Source organism: Paramormyrops kingsleyae, chromosome 1, assembly GCF_048594095.1.
Source record: "Paramormyrops kingsleyae isolate MSU_618 chromosome 1, PKINGS_0.4, whole genome shotgun sequence".
In the NCBI taxonomy this organism is placed as follows: Eukaryota; Metazoa; Chordata; class Actinopteri; order Osteoglossiformes; family Mormyridae; genus Paramormyrops; species Paramormyrops kingsleyae.
This window is the reverse complement of record NC_132797.1, coordinates 64,624,118-64,645,950: the sequence shown is the minus strand read 5'-3', so window position 1 is coordinate 64,645,950 and position 21,833 is coordinate 64,624,118. Positions and strand designations below refer to the sequence as shown.

General features: G+C 42.1%; 1 protein-coding gene across 1 annotated transcript; it reads left to right on the top strand.

Moving 5' to 3' along the window:
• Window positions 1-10,693: 10,693 nt before the first annotated feature.
• Window positions 10,694-21,083, top strand: LOC111855680 (sodium/potassium-transporting ATPase subunit alpha-1-like). Its single transcript, XM_023834912.2, has 22 exons — window positions 10,694-10,832; window positions 14,109-14,213; window positions 14,359-14,418; window positions 14,637-14,840; window positions 15,093-15,206; window positions 15,315-15,449; window positions 15,556-15,673; window positions 15,801-16,069; window positions 16,244-16,552; window positions 16,676-16,810; window positions 16,895-17,087; window positions 17,434-17,609; window positions 17,718-17,854; window positions 17,992-18,142; window positions 18,337-18,505; window positions 18,591-18,745; window positions 18,850-18,973; window positions 19,833-19,978; window positions 20,100-20,230; window positions 20,344-20,445; window positions 20,578-20,669; window positions 20,953-21,083. Exons 1-22 carry the CDS (start codon window positions 10,821-10,823, stop codon window positions 20,979-20,981), a joined length of 3,066 nt encoding a protein of 1,021 aa, XP_023690680.2. The 5' UTR covers window positions 10,694-10,820; the 3' UTR covers window positions 20,982-21,083.
• Window positions 21,084-21,833: the final 750 nt, after the last annotated feature.

Sequence of the window (21,833 nt, the reverse complement as noted above, 5' to 3'; positions counted from 1 at the left end):
TTTTGAGTTTTTTTTTCGACCCGCATCCTGAATTGTGATTAAAAATGCTTTTCAGCTTCCCCCACTTACTTTGGAAGCAATCTAACAGTGGGCCCTGTGAATTTTTGGCTTTCCTCTTTAAACCCGGGCCTTTGGCTCTCGTTGGAGGTTGCCTAGCAACAGCAAATGGTTCTAGGAGAGCGGCCTTGCTGCTGATAGCTCTCTCTCTCTCTTTCTCTCTCTCTCTCTCTTTCTCTCACTCTCTCCACCACTCTCACTCTAGAAGTTCACCACTCCATCGCGCCAAAACGCCGCTGAGCCGGGAGTCACACCAAGCCTGCTAGCACAGCGCCCCACCATCTGGGAGCGCGTAATCCCGACAAACCCCATCTATTCACCTTGAAACGAGCACGGACTCATGCTTACACACACACACAGATTTAAACACTTCGGGCACACACACATACGCACGCCACTCATGCCTGTTAGCATATCTCCCCGCTACTGGGAACCCGTATGTTGACACATTTTCTTATTTTCGTCAGAGAAGTGGGAAACGGCGGCAGGGAGAGACACACCTCGACCCTGTGGTAGCTTCCAGTGCTGCCTCAGATAAGGCATTAATGAGATAAAAAAAATGGGAGAGAAAGCATGCCCCTGGTATCTTTAGCAACCATAAGCTGACACGTTCTCTGTACACATACAGTGCCTATGTCCCTATTCTGCAATCACAGGTCATTCTTCAAAATTAAAATTTATTTGGTATAGGTTGTGAGTATCCAGTGCCAGAGTCAGAAAAAATGTGATAGAGGGTCATGCGGGGGAAGGAGGGGGGGTATTGGGTAAGCAGATGATCTGTAGTCACGCCCCTGGAAGAGACTGACTTTATTTGTTTTAGGATAAACACCTTTATTAAAACATAAAATTAAAAAGAACACAGTGTCCTTGGTAGGTCACATCCTGGGGGGGCACAATGGTAACACCATATTCATCCCCACCTTTACACTGTAGCTTCACTATCAAAATGTGACCTGCGTCTGTTTGTTCCACAATTTAGGCTGAAGAAAATGTACATGTCTGTAAAAGCTCAACTGGCGTCGCCAGGGAGCAGGAAATCAAAACCAAACAGCCGGTCGCTGTGGCGCCAGCGAAGATGGAGAATGAGGTTGACATGAGGTTAGGATTCCTCACCCTGAACTGGCAGGTTAGGACAAGGTGATGTTCACCGATGCCCCCGCTGGGAGACTGACGCGTGGCTGAAATGGGACCTGGCCTTGCACGTTTCCTCTGCTCTGAAAACAGCCCTTGGCTTCCACAGGAGCCATGAATAAATTTAATTTTAGAAAGCATTTCAGGCTTGTTCAATAGTTCTGACAGTCTGGAACACTTACATAACAGAAGGTACTGTGCATTAGAATAAAGTGGCCAATTAAGTGGGAATTAATTATATCCAGAAATTAAAAGTTCCATGATCTCTTCCAAATACTTTTTATACTTAAATCAAAATCATACAATGTTAGATTTATCTATGATGTTAGAAAACATGCATACATTTCATGAAAATCTCTGGGAGCAGTGCTGCAGTTTGAGAGCTGATTTCAGTGAGTGTCTCTGTCTGGCTGTAGACTTTGCCTTGTCTTCCTGTGACCTTGTTTCCATGGGGACAGAGGTCAGTGACTGTGTCCTGTGGATTTCCAGAGGCACTTGTCAGCTGCACTCTGAGGGGAGCAGACTCTACAGATACTTGTGGCTAAAATAATTATAAAACACATTTATATTCATATGTATTTATTTAGCAGTCACCTTTATTCAAAGCCAGTACGTAAGTACTGTACTGAATAATATACCAACCCAAATGTTCGCCAACACAAAATCCCTTGAGTGCATTAAAAGCTGTGCATCGTTGTTTAATGTGCAAAGTACTAAAAATACAAGGCTTCACTGTATAGTATTACCACCCACCACATGGTAATCATAAAGTAGAATAAGAAAGCATGCCTGTTTACGTAACGAAAATGTTGCAAAGGCTATTATTAGGCTTCATCCATAGGCACAAGCAGACAGAGTTCAGAAGAGGATCATGCTAATTTTGATGAAAGGCCTTCAGTTGTGCTGGAATATAAATGCAGAGAGCAGCTGTTGAAAAGAACATGAATTAATGAATCCATCCACCCATCCATTCATCCGTACTCCAACCATTAATCCCATACAGGGGCACAAAGGGGTTCAGAACCTATGCCAGGCAGCAGAAGACATAAGGAAGATGTACTTCCTGGCACTGGCACACTAGATATTTTGGGCCCCATGGATGCGACATGAGAACATAAGAAATGTACGAATGAGAGGGGGCCGTATGGCCCATAAAGCTTGTTTGGGGAGAATTCAGCTAATAGCCAACTAATTGCCCCCTAATCCAGGCCAATCCAATTATGTTCCAAATTTTTTAGGGCCCCGGTCACTCAAGGGGCCCTTGGAATCGTCCTACCTACCACCTCCCCGGCATTTCGGTGCCCCTGCATCTTGAATAGGGTTCCAGCCCATCGCAAGGCACACAAACACTACAGGAACTTTAGGAAGATCATCCACACATCTGCGAACAGCTTCTTCTGGTCAGGGTCACAGGTTGTAAAAACATCAGTTAGCCAGGCAGGATTCAAACCCTTAACTCAACAGGACCACTCACTGCATCACCATGTCACCCAGTCAATGAGCTGAACTTGACACGCAGGATTTCTGAAACGGGAAGAATCCACATTGCATAGATATTTTAAATGACGAGGCGTAGAGCGACACTCACGCATTGCACACATCGCTGACAGCAACCTGCATTTAAAATTGACTTGGCAGTGAAAAAGGCCTCTATTTTGCTGCTGGGCTATTTTGTGGAGGGTGTGGCTGGCATCACAGTTTTGGGCAGCGCTGGATTCACACAGCCCCAGACAAACACTCTGGGCCGTTGCCTTTTCTCTGTTCCTGTGTTGGTCCACTGCAACCCCCAAACCCACTCAGCAAGGCCTCCTCTTTCTCATAAACATTTATTTAAATGTATTTTATTAAATGTAGCAAAACCATCATCAGAGCTGAGCACATCATTTCATCTCTTTAAATTTGACTAAGAAGTCACTGTTTTTGAATCTAAAACACAAACACAATTGTGTACTTGATGCAAATATGATTTAAACTCTAGTTTACAAACGAGATCTGTTCCCTAAGTGTCTTTAAAGCCATTTTATAGGTAAGTCGGAACAATAATACATAATAACAATAAAAAATATAAAGTAATAATAAACATAACTACATATGGTACTGTACCTCGAGCCGACGAACCACTGAAGCTGCGCAATGTCATCATGAGTGTCACGAAGTAGTGTGTGCGTTTGTTATTATGAATCGTTGTATTTAACCCAATTTTTTTTATGTAATAGGCTTCATGGCAGTCCGTTTCCTTTGTCCAAGTTGTCCGTAAGTCAGATGTTTTTTAACCAGAGGACTGCCTGTACAAAACATTTTTACACTATTAGTTTATTCTTAAGCATTCCATCTAAACTGCAGAAGTGTATGTCTTGACTTTGAGGTATTTAGTGACATTAAATGAATATAATACCAGTATGCGGTCATAGTTTTATGTTTCAGCTTTGTGATGGGTCAGAACTTCCCTGTATTTTTTTTTTTGCAGAACAGATTCCAGTGAGAATCCACCGGCAGGAATAGACAAATGGGGAAAACTTCCCAATCAGAGCGTCTCTATAAATCCGACGGGAAAATGGCTGGTCGCTACGTTCTCTTTTAAAGACCCCTTCAGCCTCGCCCCCTTGTTGGGTCGCTTGACGAGCAGGCCGAAGGCTTCATGACACACCAACACTTAAACTTTCGGCACGGTAAACGTCGGCGTGTCTTTCAGCTCTTTGTCACGCCTGTCACCTATCAGGCCTTGTCTAGAGACACGAGTCTTTCATGAATATTTCACAAGACATGGTGCAACTTTATCCGATCGAGGAGAAAAGAGCACACGCACTGAGCAAACCGGAGGAGGAGTATCTAATTTCTGTCCACTTATTTACTTCTCTCTTAATTGAAATAATGAGGTACATCCTCTAATAAGAGACACATTTAGCCTACGGGTTTATTCTGGCAATAAAACTCCAGCAAACCCCAGATTTTAGCTGGGTCATATTACGCAAGGCCTTATGAAGGGGAACGAAGAGCCAGCAGCCATCTAGGTACAGTTTCTCTGCATTTTTCACAATCCACAGATCAAAGGAGAATTAGCCTAAGACAAAGAAAGGGGTGTGTCACACTGGAACAGACCAGCGTGGGGGCTAACCAGCTTCCGGGGGAAATTCAGTCGACCTCTGAACGCTGGTCTAAAGAATCTATGTTTTTTCTGCATTTTCTCAGCATCTCTCTGTCAAGGTTGGGAGCAACAGGGTCTCCCTGTTGTGAGTGCCAGGGCCTACACAGGTCTCACTGATGCACGAGCGGTGAGTCTGCCGTAACATAACAGAGAGCCCCTCTGCCTCCACTCTGACTCTCCACTTTCATTCTCCTCGTCCTATACCTCTCCCGCCTCTCTCCTTCTATTCTCCTATTATTCCTCTGGTGCCTTTTCTCACACTGGCATACAATGTGGCCACTGTTCCTCCTGGCTAGAGGACACGCCCCACTGGAAACCAGGAGAAGAATAGTGGCTGGAGTGGCCCAGTTTTGTTCGACACAGGTGCCAAGAACTCCGTGTTCGAAATTCAACACTTTTAAAAAGGCGTGGGCATGCACCTGAACGGAGACCACGCTGCCTTTTCAATTCGCTGCATTCCCCACAATTCAAAATTCTACTTTAAACTGACGATCGTATCACCAATAATCTATATTACGGCTGCTGTAACTCAGATTACTCCAGTTTATTCATTTATAGAATTTAAGAGCTCACTATGACTGATGGGGCTCTACCCAACGGCCCTGTTCATTCACGCAAGCTTTATAGTATCTTACAGATAACACTGCTGAAGTTGTTCACAAAGGATCGATATTTCCCATTAATTCTGACGGCCCCTTACAGTTAAATGTCTAGCTCATGCTCAAGTACAAGATCCTGATACAGACCGAGGTCAATTCATTAATGTCAAAGATCTTCTAATCAGACAAAAGTCTGAATGTTACTGTGGAAAGGAGATGACGTCAAATGAAGATCGATTGATTTATTTTGTTTTTATTTGTGAGAGCCCCTTTTAACTTTGAATGTTTTTTTTTTTTTTTTACTTATGTCTGCAGTTTCCTTTTCTTCCAGTAGCATCTGTAAGACGCCTTCCTCACATCTCCATCACCTGAGTGAACTAACTGAAGGTGTTGCATTGCAGGCCTGGATTATGAGCATTAATCAGCCGTATCATCGAAGGACTGCGTGCAGTAAAGCAACACTCATATATTCACTGACAAGTCCTTCCCCTCAAACAAACATCCATTCAACCACTTATTTGGATAAGGAGGAGAAATCTCTTGCTCAATATGTCTATAATAGTAACAGACATACATTTGGGGACTGTTGTGACCATGCCAAGGTCAAAATGATAGCAAAGTAGTTACCACTATAGAACTATAAAACTAGATGTCCTGTCCAAAACAGAAGTCACTTCTAATCCCTTATGACTAAATCGGTAGATTCTTATGTGGATGACATATTAATCTTTGATGGAAAACCCTTTGATGGAAAATCCTTCTTAATGGATACGGAAGAGAACTGCGAAAGGAAAGAAAGGAGGACAAAAGAAACAAACCCAAGTTCTTGAGGATTTAAACTTGTGTGTTCTTAAGAAGTTCCTACTCTTGAATTGAGAAAAAATATTCTTTCATTGCTTTGAAATGCTACAAAGGACGGGTACCTACGTGAATCTGTTTACAATTAGCGTGTTTATAGAAACAAAGAGAAAGTCCTGCCACATCCCACAGACAGCAGTTCCCATGCCAGATCAGCGTCTGGACGCCCCAAACGGCTTCATAAAGGGAGCTACTGAAGCAGGGGTGTCACATTCAGGTATCTGGCCGTGCTTTTCATTGCCTCTTAGGAATCATTCAGGACAGAATTAATCCAGTCTTTATGTTCCTGATACTTTCAGGCAATGATTAAAGAGAGGGCTATCTCATTTGGCTTTCCCCATTCGAATCAGCTAAACAAACTTTATCAAAAAATCTCAGCAAAAGCAATAAAATGTCACTTGAAAAGCTAACCTTCAGTATTACTTGCTGCGGTATGTCTCAACATCATGGTAATGATTATTGAGGGAAAGGATTCAAATTCTTCAATGTCATCACTATTGACATCAAACAAAGATTCTAATTACTGTGCTATTCAAAAATATATATGAAGTCATTATGAATATGGGATACTTTACAATTTTACTGTCTTATTACATTTTAGGAAAGTTTATTTCTGATATTAAGAGGTGGTTTAAAATTACTTTTGTTCCTCATTGTGCCCACAAGGTCATTGCGGCAATAAAATTCCAGCAGAACCAGGTTTCACGGGGGACACCCTGTTGCTAAAAACCTAATGAAGCGGAAAGGAAAGCCTGGAGAATTCAAAGTATAAAGAGCCGCTAAATACTTTATGGAGTCCCTAGGTTAAATAACATTGGCCCCACACTAAGTCTGCCGTGTGTAGAACCGGAACAGACTAGCAGAGGGCTAACCAGCTGCAGGGGACAGGATACGCAACCCTGATGAGGAAGTCAGCGTACAGCTGCTGTTCTCTGGGAGGCTGATGCCTCCTTCCTGGGCTCCCACATGTTGTCCCTGCAGTACCCTGTCAAGGTTTGGAGCAACACTGGCTCTTTGTTGCAAATGCCAGGGCTCAGCAGGTCTGAGGAGTCTGACAGAATAAATCAGAGCTCCCCCCTCTCTCTGCAGCCCCCCTCTCTCTCTCTCTCTCTGCTTTCTCTGTCTTTTCACTCCCTACTGCCTCTTCCATCCTCACGTCCTCCGACCCCTTTTCAGTTTTCCTTCATTGTGGTTCTTCCTCACACAGAGTGGCAGAGACGTTACTTGTGGCCAAGTGTGTTCCTGGATGTGTCTTCAGCCCTGACTGGAGGAACACTCACTCTCACCTATAAAGCCAGGGAACCAGAGGCCGCAATGGGTCAATCCCGCAGCGTATGGCTGCCAGAAACTCAGTGTACCGAAAAATTCTAGCACGTGTGGAAGAAACCACTATTGACAGAGGAAGCCTTATAGAATGAGGCTTTTTTTCTCCTCTGCATTACAAATGTTCAGTTCTGATGTTGACACTACCAACTGGGACACGCGACTCCTGCACCTGAACCTGCATCATTAGTACCGTAGGGGCGGAGATCCACTCTCACCTGGGAAGGCTTTGTTATTTCCACATGAGTAAAGTCTCCCCAGCCAATGACAGTGACAGTGAAAGCCAGTGACTTTATGCAGTAAAAGACATAACACAGCATTTACTGCATGTAGCTATTCAGCAGACATGTGGTACGGGTCACCTTAGATTCTACTACACTTGACAGATACACTCCCTTAATGTCCACTGTTCCTTCTGTATTTATTTAACTGTAATTAATTTGTAAGGTGGAAGAAAGAGACATATCATTAAGGGAAAATGCCAAAGAACGAAGAAGCGCCAGTGCAGGAGAAATAATGAGACCCAAACATCTCCCGGAGTCTTCTGGACTCATATTCACCATCCGCAAACAGGGGTAACAGGCAAGCACCTCACTCAGCTAAGCGACAGAATTGAATGTACTCTCGTGTCTATTGTCACGATCCGCTCCGAACGATCCTCATGTGCGCCACGCCCCATCATTACCTCATGTTACTTCCTGATTGTTCCCACCTATGTCTAGTTAATTCCAACCTGTCCTGTGTATTTAGTCCGCGTCTAAGTTCCGTCTAGTCAGATCTGTCATTGTCGTCTAAATGCCTGTGAGTACCCGTCCTGTCTGTTCTTCCGTGAATAAACCCCGTTCTTCTGTTAACCTGGCTGCTCTCGCCTCCACTGCCTGCTCGCCAATCGCCGATCATGACATCTATGTTGTGAATGATTCGGCTTATTTAGTTTCTGTTTTTTTTAATGGCTTCGCCTCACGTTTTTCACGTTTTCACAACACCTCCCTGGTCTCTGCTGCGGCGTTTGTTTGCGTTCCAGCGGGGTGGTGGTCTGGTGGAGCCCGGCGTCTGTTCTCTGCACTGAGAGACACACCGATGGAAAAGCCGACCCATTTAGCTGCAGGACGGGGAGGAGGAAGTCCAAAGTGAAGCAGGCGATGTGCATGTTTCCAGCTTTAGAAATTTTGCAACGTTAGCGGTGTTTCTCTTTACTTATGATTTCTGCAATGTTAGTTTTGATTTCAGTCGGTTAGCACACATGCTTCCACAGATAAGTTTTAGAAGTATGATAGATATATTTATATTTAAATAGAGGGAGAGAGACATTTATTTGCTTAACAGTTGCTTTTATCCAAAGTGACACGCAATTGAGAAAGCAGGGTCAGCCAGTAATTGGGGGTTAGGGGCCTTGCTCAAGGGCCCAACGGTGACATCACTCGGCCAACACTGGGACTTGAACTGGCAACCTTCCAATCACAGGCACATGGGGCGGGGGGGGGAAGAGAGCTAAATAAACTCACGCTAAAGGTCAAGGGTCAGAGAAGCTCTTTCAGTGGAAGGCACCATGTCTATGTGAAAGTCACACACAGTATTTTGGCTCCTACTCTCTTCCTCCCCTCACCCTCTCCGTTCTGCGCGTATGAATGAGCTGCCTGACGAATCAGCCTGCACTTCCTGAGGCTGGGTTCAGCAGTGAATCCACCACCCGACAACTGACCCCACACATCTCTATTTTCATACAGCTGTAGTGAACACCCTCCGGCAGTCGTGTCAGGCGTCAAGTGATACGTCAAGCGCCGTGGGATCCTTTGGTTTTCTGACGTCATTTTTTCCTGTGAGAAAGGATCAGGCCTTAAGCTCACAGAGCGAAGCTTCCCAAAGGGGATCCGAGACCACAGCAACATGTCAAGGTGTCCTTGTTAGGCCTTAGAACCATAACATACAAGCCTTCCATGTTCTCTTACAGGCCATGGAAAGTCTTAAGAGGCTCCTGGATATGAATGTGTGCTTTTCTGTTCAACACCGTTAACAGAAACTATGTTGTCCTTTTCGGCAATCCTGCCATTGCACCAACTGTCCAGTTTCTGTCAAAATCAACAATAAGCACGTGATGATAAATTAACAAGCCAGATTTAATTGTTTTTGGTTTGTCCTCAACAGAAGGAAGCAATTAGCACACTCATAAATAAATATATTTCAAACTTGCCTTGTGAGCATAGAAGCAATCGACATTAGTATCTGACACATAATGACAGTGTGAATAACAGATATCATGTTAGTAGTACGTTTCTTCAAAGGATAACACTATAATCATTATAACACTAGTTTACATAGAATCAGGTTGCTATAGTTTGCAGAAGGCTGACAGCTTAATTTTCAGGTGTGAAATGCCAATGGTTTCTCCTGCACAGCTCAGACAAACCAACATTTTAGTAACTACACATGATACTTTCTATTTCTGTCATTCAAAACTCTAGCTTGATTTCTACTTTAAAATAGTTAGCACCAGATATTATGTTGTCATATTAGACATGTAATGTCATGGCATCTGGAAGTGTATGTTAGTGTATGTTTGCAAGTTCATGGTGCACAAAGATGCTAAAATCTCAGATTCCGAGGTCACTGGGGACAGTGCAGGCAGCTAGCGGAGTTATAACTGAGAGGAGCACTGCTCCGTTAACCTCAGGGCCTCCATTTGAAGCTAGAATATCTAGAGGCAGTCACTGGTATCCAGAGACGTGGCGCATGCCTCATCACCGAGAGACAACAAACAGAGTCACTGTTTCCAACACAAACAGCGTCCAGCCTCGGACCCTCTCAGACCTGTCCCTTGCCTCATCTTCTGGCCCCGCCCAACGTCACCTCATTGGTAAGAGACACTTTTCTGATGAAGAAAACTTAAACTATTAATTCTTTGCAACAAAAAAAATAGACGTCTGTCACATCCATCTAATATCTCTCCGACAGATAATTACTGTACAAAATGTTCTAGATTCTACTCTTACAAACTCCTGAGGTCTCAGTAAGGCCTCGTTTGAACAAAACTACATGCATCTTATCAGATCAGACAGGATTTTAAACACATGGGAAAAATTCTGTGAAAATGCCACACACCCAGTACAAAAAACCTTATTGCTGCTGAAGTTCTGTGTAAAGAGGGCAAATGTTGCCCTGTATTCTTGTATAAAACACATTACCAGTAAACAGGAAGCCAATAGCAGGCTGCCGTGAAATGGTGTTCCCTTCAGGGCAGATTAATAATTCTTTACCAAACATTTGTTTTCTATCTTTTCGTGGTAAAAAATGGAATTCTTCTCAAACTTTCGCCAAATGGCAAAGTGTAGGTCAGTTCCAGTTGAACCGGGCCTGTTTCCTTTTAGTGTTTGACCCTCTTGATGTTTTCTCTGTAAACTACTCAGTCAGGGCATGTTTAGGATTAAAACTTACTTTGAAATGCCTCCCAGGTTAATGAAGGCAAAAAACCACACCGCAAATTAACCCAACCACCCTGATAATCCCCCGACCACACCTTCTCCTGTCTGGGGAAATAATGCCTATATAAGGCCAGACATCAGATGAACCACTGAGTAGCTTCACAGCACGTCCTGTGGAAGCGACTCATAGATGGAGCATAGTCAGTACCAGTGAAATACAACAAAAATAAAAAAAGAATAGATCTATTTTATACTTCTAATTTGGACGTTTAGGAAGAGCTAGCAAAGATGGGAGCTGGAGTAAGTATATATTGACATTTCCATTTAAAGTACCTTTTGTATTGTGACTGTGAGTACTGCTTACTTATTTACATATTTGTTTACGCACTGCTGTTTTTTCATATTTAAAGATGGGCCAAAGTAAAAGTGACCTACTGTGTAGCAAATCAGAGATGTAACAATAGTAATGGCTACAAGAGGGTCACTGCCGGGTCCTTGAAACCCAAATGAGTTTCATACCTAAACTTAGGAAGGTGCCAGATTTCTTAAACAGGTAAAAATCTGATGCTTTAGTTTAACACTTACAGTGTTGAAAAGAACACTCTCAGTGTTATGGCTGCAGACCTATTTATTCAACAGCTTCTCGGGCAACAAGATATTTTGGTATCATTTTACTTAAAACACCCATGTATAATGCATTATAGATACCTTCATAGTGCATAATAATGCATTCATAAAGTATTATACACACAGCTGTAACTATTTATAAAAAGGCATAACACATTATAGCCTTATATATCATGCATTTTGTTTGCACTATGAAGCTCTCATCTATAATGCTCTATATACTTATACTGACCATTATAACGCATTATGAAGGTATCTATAGTGCATTATAGATAAAAATGTCATAGAGAATTCATAATGCATGACAACATGTATATTTATTTTTATAAATAGTTATAGCTGTATTTAAAGTACTTTATGAATGCATTTTTTATGTACTATGAATATATCTATCATGATGACTGCTTTAAGTAAAATGTCACCAAAGTTTGTCTTTACTGTGTGTCAATGGGTAGCTCATTTTTCCACTGATAAATCATCTAAACATATGCAAGTCAAGTCTTCAGGGAAGCAAAGCCAACCCCAGGGACACACAAAGAACAGAGAGTGCCCTTCAAAGGGACAGCGTCCTATCACAGTCCACTGTTAATCCATAGACAATACAACTTCAGAACTACTTAAAAACAAATTTCACTTGATTGGCTCTGATCAGTTAAAGTAAATGGAACAACGCAATATCTCGGTGCTCATTCTTGTGTGGAGAATGTTATGCTATTGGCATTACAAATTTGACCATTTGAAGAAATAAATGACATCATCATTAATAATGTCATAATACAGCTGTAAAACATAAACTGCATGGTCTTAAATTAAAATACTAGCTAAAGAATAGATAGATGTTGAAAATGCACTGTTAAATGACCATACTAGATTTGTTCAAAACTGAATTACTGTCTTGCATTTTAGTGTTGTAGTTCTCGAGACCGGTCTTGGTCTCGAGACCGGTCTCGAAACCAATTTTTTGTGGTCTCGGTCTTGTCTTGGTCTCGACTCTATTTGGTCTCGGTCTTGTCTTGGTCTCGACTCTATTTGGTCTCGGTCTTGTCTTGGTCTCGGACATAGCGGTCTCGATGGGATGGGGAAAAAAAGAGAAAACTGCACATCCTCACAGAACAGTATCATTATTTATTACGCGCCTCAATTCAAATGCAACCAGTCAGATGCATCCATTTCAAAAACGTTACATTTTATACATTTTCTCCACGGATACTGCCAGTGCTTCACAGTCCACACACATCATACACATCGTATCATACATCGGCAAAAAAATGTCCGAAAATGTCCGCAAAGTCTATAGCATAGTTATAATTAAAATAAATTAGGTATTTTACATTGATTAGAAAGCACGGTCTTGGAGGTGCAAGTCAATCTGGAGGCTCATTCTCTTCAATTCAAAGCAAAGGATCATTACATAGCTGTATTCATAACTTACCCGAGGCCTCTGTCCCTGGTATAAGAGACTTAATATGAACATCTTTCTGGTACATCCCATCTCTTTCCCTTGACGAGGTCTGATAAAATGGTTATAGGAGAGGATTGCTGAGAATATTATTTTCTATCAGGTCTCGTAACTATGACAAATCTGGGAGATTTTAAATGAGAGACATATGGACATACGGACAATATAATTGAAAAGATAACATGAATTTGATTTAACGAGTAATGACACTTTACAGCAATGCCTTTTTTCTCTACAGTTGATCTGGGTAATGTGATGTTGATTCTAGCCCTAGTCTGTTTTCGGTCTTGGTCTTGGTCTTGGTCTCGACCAGTCTTGGTCTTGGTCTCGCCTTAGTGTGTCTTGGTCTTGGTCTTGGACTTGGTCTTGGTCTTGGTACCCTCAAGTCTCGGCAGTGTCTTGGTCTTGATACCCTCCGGTCTCGGCAATGTCTTGGTCTCGGTTTAGGCGGTCTTGACTACAACACTATTGCATTTGTACATGAATTACCTGGCTTTACTCAGAAGGAACTCTGTGTAGATAAACATCTAACCCTTGCTATGTAAATCGCTGTCACTTATCTGATCGCTAAGTCAACTGTGACTGGTTATAACATAATCAGGAAACAGACTTATGCCGTAAATCAGGGCATCACTTCTTTTCTATTCTGTTGTTTAAATATTAGATATTGTAATCAACTTTTTGTGCTATTGGATCAATATATTTAAATACTACCCAAGTGCTTGCAACAAATTTGGGCACATTGGACCTAGAACTTTCTCTGCTCTTAATCTGTCTAAAAGTCCTCAGGTCTCAAGAACAGGCTCTGTGAGGGTCTTGTGAATTTTGTTTACACTTAGAGTTATTCATTAGGCAGATGCTTGTGGCCAAGGTGACTTACAAATGGAAAAAGACTGGGCAATGCTGATTGACGTTGCCGGACTGGACCAGAATTTTTGATGAGGGGCCCAGTCTGGGTGTAGCTATAGTGGGTCCATACAGGATTTTCTTTGGACATTATTTAGTCCAGATTGTCCATGGGGAGCCACAGTGGGCTAACGTGGGCATGTGTTCAGAGGATTGTATTAGTATGTCAGTGCTTTTCCTATACATTATCTATAGCCCTGTTTTTACTGGCATAAATCCCAGCCCTCTCATCCTAGTATTATGACAACTGAACAGCGTTATAGAATTCGTGGAAATGTCACCTCAGATGTTTTTCAAACTCACTGCTCACTCGCTCCAGGTTAGCTGACTTGTCCCAAGTCTGGGAAACTGTGCTTCCATTACACATACTGGATTGGAAATCACAGTTAAAGTCAAACTGAATTTAGGATTTTTAGGTTGAAGAAATTATCTAATGCACACAGCACCATAGCTGGATTTTTTTTACTTAAAAATTGTTATCAATCTTGCTCCAAGCAATAAAAAAGTATATTGATCTCATATTTTTGGAATATAAATAGCAAGTAAGCATGTAGATAGATGTTTCTGTACTTTACCCAACACAGAGAGGAAGTGACTACAAGCTGACAGCTACTTCTGAGAATGGCAACGGGAAGAAGAAGAAGAACAAGAAGAAGGATATGGAGGAGCTGAAGAAGGAGGTCGATATTGTAAGTAAACCTCTCCATCTCCTACTTGCCGATCAATTTATGGGCTGTAAGAACTGTAATAATCATATGTGTTCATAAACAATTCTTTCTGTTTTTAATAATGTTTCAATGATGTAAATGTAATGTCTGTAATCACTTTTCACAGGATGATCACAAACTCAGCATAGAAGACCTTCAACGAAAATTTGGCACAGACATTGTTAAGGTTTGCTAATAAGGGTGATTTTTTTTACCCCATTTTCTCTTAAAATAGAAAACGCAAAGAAAAGAAGCTTTATTTATTCTTTTAAACTTTTACAGGTTGATGCTCAGAAAAAATCAGCAGATCCAGTGTAATTTAATATAAAGTACTGTAGAGGTGATTATGACAGACACTGTGCAGCAGTTGGATTAAAAAGGCATTTCCAACTTCATCTCACACAGGGACTGACTAGCACCCGTGCAAAGGAGATCTTGGACCGCGATGGTCCAAATTCCCTCACCCCTCCAGTGACCACCCCAGAATGGGTGAAGTTCTGCAAACAGATGTTTGGTGGTTTCTGCATGCTCTTGTGGATTGGAGCAATCCTATGCTTCCTGGCCTACGGCATTCAGATAGCCTATGAAGAAGACCCTGCAAATGACAACGTGAGTGTGAGATTTAAGTGAATTAATAAGTTTGTGACCAGATGGCTGCAGGTTCTAATCCCACTGAGCCAACTTTTGGGAGGTATATTAGCTATTGACAAGTTTTGTATATTTTGCCAAGTAAGCAGTACCAGGTATACAATTGCCACTTGAACCTATTCTCTACAGATTAGCATTAATGTTTAAGCACATATACATCTCTTCATAGTGTTTGTTCATATTTATGAGGCCTGGTTTTTCTTCTGTTCACAGTTATACCTGGGTATCGCACTAGCTTTCGTTGTCATCATCACCGGCTGCTTCTCATACTACCAGGAGGCGAAGAGTTGCAAGATCATGGACTCATTTAAGAACATGGTGCCCCAGGTGTGATTTCCTGTGGTATTACTGTATAAAAACCTATATTTCCCACTTGTATCTCATAAGTTGTAGAGGGAATGGGCTGGAATACCATCTTTCCATTCTGTCTATCAGCAAGCCCTGGTATACCGTGATGGTGATAAGAAGTGCATCAATGCTGAGGACGTGGTGGTTGGAGACCTGGTGGAAATCAAGGGAGGAGACCGGATTCCTGCTGATCTTCGTGTCATCTATGCTTACTGCTGCAAGGTGATTTAGACTTCTTGCGCTAAATGAAATTAGGTCTCTCATTTTTCCCTAAATATTGAAAGTGCATCTCCGTGATTTTCCTGACTGCAATTTGATTCGTTTACAGGTGGACAACTCCTCCCTCACCGGTGAATCTGAGCCACAGACTCGTTCTCCTGAGTTCACCAATGAAAACCCCCTGGAGACCAGGAACATCGCCTTCTTTTCCACAAACTGTGTGGAAGGTAGAGCGTAACATCAGAGATAACTAGCTGCATAAATAGCCAGATGCATGTATATTATTCATTCTCTGTAAAACACAGTATACATTCTACATTCTTGGAACCCTTCTGTTCGTCTGTCTCATTATAGGCACTGCCCGTGGCATTGTGATCAACACCGGAGACAACACAGTGATGGGACGCATTGCTACCCTTGCCTCAAACCTGGAAGTTGGACAGACCCCCATTGCTGTTGAGATTGAGCATTTCATCCACATAATAACAGCTGTAGCTGTCTTCCTGGGTGTCAGCTTCTTCATTCTCTCACTCATTCTCGGCTATGGTTGGTTGGAAGCTGTCATCTTCCTCATTGGAATCATCGTCGCAAATGTTCCAGAAGGCCTCTTAGCTACTGTCACTGTGAGTGGAAAGATCCTATGTCAAATATTATACTCTATATATATATATATAAACATCAAAGTTTTCAATTCTGTATTTCTCATTGTGAATTTTTAAGTATGTCTTCTCAGACTAAGCTATGCAGCAGCAAATATATTGACACCGTGTTAACTGACCTGGTCTGGACCTTCACAGGTGTGCTTGACCCTGACTGCTAAGCGTATGGCTAAGAAGAACTGCCTGGTGAAGAACCTGGAAGCCGTGGAGACCCTGGGCTCCACCTCCACCATCTGCTCGGACAAGACAGGCACCCTGACCCAGAACCGCATGACTGTGGCTCACATGTGGTTCGATAATCAGATCCATGAGGCCGACACCACGGAGAACCAGAGCGGAACTTCATTCGATAGGAGCTCAGCTACGTGGGTGGCGTTGGCGCGCATCGCTGGCCTGTGTAACCGCGCCTTCTTCAAAGATTACCAGAGCGATGTTCCTGTCCTCAAGGTATGTGAAAGCTTGTCATTCAACTGTCATAGTACCCACAGTGTAGCATGGTGCCCTTTTAATCTTCAATAATTGGCAGCAACAGGTGCCATTATCTTATTGTTCTGGCTCTTTCTTTGACAGAGAGATGTTTCCGGAGACGCCTCAGAGTCTGCTCTCCTGAAGTGCATTGAGCTGTGCTGTGGGTCGGTGAAGGAAATGAGAGACAAGTACCCCAAGCTTTCAGAAATTCCCTTCAACTCATCAAATAAATACCAGGTACACAGGTCCTTGAAAGTGACTTCAGGAAAGACGATACACTGTTTCGGAAGAACATTTTTAATCTGTTTCTTCCTCTAATAGCTATCCATCCACAAGAACCCCAACTCTTCTGAGTCTAAGCACCTGGTAGTGATGAAGGGAGCCCCGGAGAGGATCCTGGATCGCTGCTCCACCATCATGATTCAGGGCAAGGAGCAGCCACTTAATGAAGACATGAAAGAAGCATTTCATAATGTTTACCTGCAACTGGGTGGCCTTGGAGAGAGAGTATTAGGTAAGGCGCATAGGTACAAAATACACAGCAGTAAATTTTCTTTAAAGGTATGTCGGACATACTCAGAAAGTGCAAGTAGTTATGTGTCAATAATTACAAACCTTGCTTGGCAAAGTGTTATCTATGAAAATTGCAAAGGTAGTTTTTGAAATTTAATGCCCATCCATCCATTTTCTGTAACCGCTCGTCCTATTTAGGGTCACAAGGGGCCTGGAGCCTACCCTGGAGGCTACAGGTGCAAGGCAGAGAACAACCCAGGATGGGGCGCCCGCCCATGGCAGGGCACTCACACACCATTCAAAACTTTTTGTACTTATTCTAATTCTTTCTAACATTTTGCTTGCAGGATTCTGCCATTATTTGCTTCCTGATGACCAGTTTACTGAGGGCTTTCATTTTGATTCTGAAAGCATGAACTTTCCCACGGAGAACCTGTGCTTTGTTGGCCTCATGTCCATGATCGATCCTCCCCGCGCTGCAGTGCCGGATGCCGTAAGCAAATGCAGGAGCGCTGGAATCAAGGTACGTGTCTACTTAGGGTTCTTCTGTCCAAATTCCTGTTACATGATTGACGAAGTCAACTGTCCTGGTGCCAATAATTTCTAATTCTTATCTCTGTCTCACTTTTAGGTTATCATGGTAACGGGTGATCATCCCATTACTGCCAAGGCCATTGCAAGAGGTGTGGGTATTATTTCCGAGGGCAACGAGACTGTTGAGGATATTGCTGCTCGTCTGAACATTCCAGTTAGTGAAGTCAATTCCAGGTATAGGACCATACTGGTCATAGTGACTACAGCTTTTAGGCATTTTGGGTGTTTTTTTTTAGTTTTTTTTTTAAAAAAACAGCTTGAAGCACCACAATAACATAATATAATGACTCTCCTTTATTTTTTGTCCACAGAGAAGCAAAAGCTTGTGTAGTTCATGGTGCAGAGCTGAAAAGCATGACCCCAGAGCAGCTGGATGACATCCTGGAGCATCACACTGAGATAGTGTTTGCCAGAACCTCTCCACAGCAGAAGCTGATCATTGTCGAAGGCTGCCAGAGACAGGTATCATACTTTGCCATTTATCTTATTATTAAAGTCTTGTATTACTTGAAAGCATAGTCTTGCATTCATTTATACCCTTAATTTTACATTATGCACTCCTATTTCATCCTAATTCAAGCTTCTCAGTTTCAACTAAGAAGAACAAACCTAGAAATTAAAGCAGAAAGCTGAAAGGTCTCCCTACTATCCTACAGGGTGCTATTGTAGCCGTGACAGGAGATGGTGTGAACGACTCCCCCGCGCTGAAGAAAGCCGACATTGGTGTAGCTATGGGCATTGCTGGCTCTGACGTCTCCAAGCAAGCAGCTGACATGATCCTCATGGATGATAATTTTGCTTCCATTGTAACTGGAGTAGAAGAAGGTATAACATGGAAGGATCCAAGAGTTTCCTTTCATTAAGATGTAATAAGCTATAGATTTAGATCATTTGCCTTTTCTCTCATCAGGCCGCCTGATCTTTGACAATTTGAAGAAATCCATCGCTTACACCCTCACCAGTAACATCCCAGAAATCACCCCCTTCCTAATGTTTGTTGTTGCAAATGTTCCTTTGGCCCTGGGGACTGTCACCATCCTCTGCATTGATTTAGGCACTGACATGGTAAGTATGAGGACAGCTCAGTTTGGAAAAAAAACCTTTGAGGATTCACAGCAGGCTTGCAGGTTTCCAAAAACTAATACTGGCACACCTTTGCTACCTGTAAGATTCCTGCCATCTCCCTGGCATACGAGGATGCCGAGAGTGACATCATGAAGAGACATCCCAGAAATGCCAAAACTGATAAGTTGGTGAATGAGAGACTCATCAGTATGGCCTATGGCCAGATTGGTAAGATCCTGTTATTATTTGGGTAAACTAATTCAGTTTCAGTGGAAGATCTGATCAAATGGTGCACTGTTCCCTTTAGAGGCTTGCTACACTAACACTTGGCCATTACAACCCCCACAGGAACTTTTATGACATCCCATTATTAATCCATAGATATCAATATGGAATTGTTCCCCCCTTAGCACCTACAACAGCTGCCACTCTTCTGGGAAGGCTTTCCACAAGATTTTGGGGTGTGTCTTTGGAAGTTTTTGCCCATTCATCTAAAAGAGCATAAATGAGGTCAGGCACTGATGTTGGAAGTGAAAGCCTGGCACACAATCTCTGTCCTAGTTCATCTCAAAGGTGTTCAGTGGGGTTGAGGCCAGAGTTCTTCCATACCAAACTCACCCAACCATGTCTTTATGGACCTGGCTTTGTGCACTGGGGCAAATGCTGGAACAGAAAAGAGCCTTCCCTGAACTGTACCCACAAAGTTGTGAGCATGGAACGGTTCAAAAAGTCTTGGTATGCTTAGAGATTGCAATCCAAGTCTACACGTCCAACATCAGTGGCTGACCTCAAAAATGCTCTTCTGGATGAAAGGGGAATAATTCCCGCAGACACAGTCCAAAAACTTGTGGAAAGCCATCCCAGAATGCCAGCTGTTATAGTTGCAAAGGAGGGATCAGCGCCATATTGATAACTGTGAATGGGAATTGATAACATTTAGAATGGGATGACATAAAAGTTCCATATAGTATGGCTTGGAATTAACGTAACTGCTGGACTGTTACATGGGGTTGCTACATGGCTTCTGAATCATATAAAACACTTAATCTTGCCATTGGTTTTTCTTTTTCTTTTCTTTTATTTCCAGGTATGATCCAGGCAGTAGCTGGTTTCTTCACTTACTGTGTCATCCTTGGGGAGAATGGCTTTCTGCCAGATTTACTGTTGGGCCTACGTGTCAACTGGGAAGACAGAACCATAAATGACCTGGAAGACTCTTATGGACAGCAATGGGTCAGTAACCAGACATCCAAACTCTTTCAAGCCATGATGGTCAGTTATAGACATAGAATGCGGAGATCAATGTCTTAATAATATTAAACTGCTCTTTTTTTACTGTCTTTCTGCATCGCAGACCTATGACCAGAGAAAGATTGTAGAGCATACATGTCATACAGCATTCTTTACCTGCATTGTACAATGTCAGTGGGCTGTCTTGATCATCTGCAAGACCCGGAAGAACTCTATTCTTAAACAGGGTATGAGGTAAGTGTGCAGCTGACATCAGTCAGGGAACTTATCTTTGGAAATAGCTATAGACCATGAGATTTAAGTACAACTATCACTTACATCATACCATTCAACTTTGCCACATTCAGGAACAGGATCCTTAACTTTGGAATTTTTGAAGAAACATCTCTTGCTGCTTTCCTTTCCTATTGCCCTGGAATGGGTGTCGCACTCAGAATGTATCCACTCAAGTAAGTAGTACCCTGTTTGACTGGCTGTATTTCTTATTGAAGCCAGTGTGACAGGGGATGTCACTGCTCAGGGCTGCAGGTTCGAAGCGAACAGCCGTACATTTTTGTGTTGTGTTTCTCTCGCCTCCTCAGGATCTGTTGGTGGTTTTGTGCCCTGCCCTACTCCTTCTTCATCTTCTTTTACGATGAAATCAGGAGGTACTTTCTGCGGCGCAATCCAGGAGGTAAAATAACATTTTCTAAGTTCTCCAGAACATTCTACAAATCCAGAATGAGCAACTAGAGAGAAGCAGATCACACTCCAATCTATAACGCCAATTTTCTAAATAATCTGTAAAATATATATCTAACAGACATGTAGATATAAAGATGATCCTGCAACAAGCACAAAGTGGGCTATACGTGAGAGTATTTAAGTTAAATGCACACATGTGTAAAATATGAACACTTACGCAAATATACTATGCATATGGACATGTAAAACTTGTGTTTTTCTTCTTATTTTAGGTTGGGTGGAGAATGAAACTTACTACTAGAAGAACAGCAGCACCTTTGGCCTTTAAACAGAAAATCTTTGTACTGCAGCTCAGGAAATGTGCAATCTGCAGTGTAATTATAAATAAAGGTACCACCCATAATTTTGGCCACCTGATTTTAATGTGATATAAACAACCAGACAGCAGGCTTTGAGTAGCAGTAAATATGATTAATGGAACTAATTCAATCGTATTGCGTATACAAATAACATTAAATAGGGTGTGGATATAAAAAAAAATCAAGAAACCTCAGTATATGCCACCAGTAAGCACCAAAACATTAGCTCACAGCACATTAATTATTTTCAATTCATTATTTTTTTGGCGTGGGAGGAGGATGAAATAACCACATATTTTATATTCTAATACGGCTAAGCATTTCGTGGTAGTGGCTAAATACCATTTACCTATATTCTATAGGTACGGTTAGGTCTTAAATGGTAACTGTGACTTTCCGGAGAACATAAAGGTTATTCTTGCTTTCGGTCCTTCAGTACGCCTTTGTTTTATATCCGTGTGAAGAAACTGCGAGTACTGTGCCGAAGCTTGTAAAGAGATTACGGGAGAACTGCACGTACCTTCGTGCCCTATATTAGATTTAATATTAAGATTCATATTTATACAGCGTAACGAAGGTAACTTTTGAAACAATCGTCAAACAAAATGTTTAGAAGAATCTAATAAGCACTTAAAGATTGAGGGAAATATTATGTTTTGCTTAAAAATAAATGTGTAAAAAAGGGAAACGAAACCAAAGATTCGGCTTCGCTATAAACACAAGAAAATATCAGCACATTTGCCAGTTTACACAATTTAGTGGCAGAAATGATCGTGAAATTCATTATGTTTACC

Coding starts and splice junctions, on each gene's coding strand:
- LOC111855680 (XM_023834912.2), top strand. Junction 15,674..15,800: donor TTCCACAAACTGTGTGGAAG/GTAGAGCGTAAC, acceptor GTCTCATTATAG/GCACTGCCCGTGGCATTGTG. Junction 17,855..17,991: donor GTTAGTGAAGTCAATTCCAG/GTATAGGACCAT, acceptor TTTTGTCCACAG/AGAAGCAAAAGCTTGTGTAG.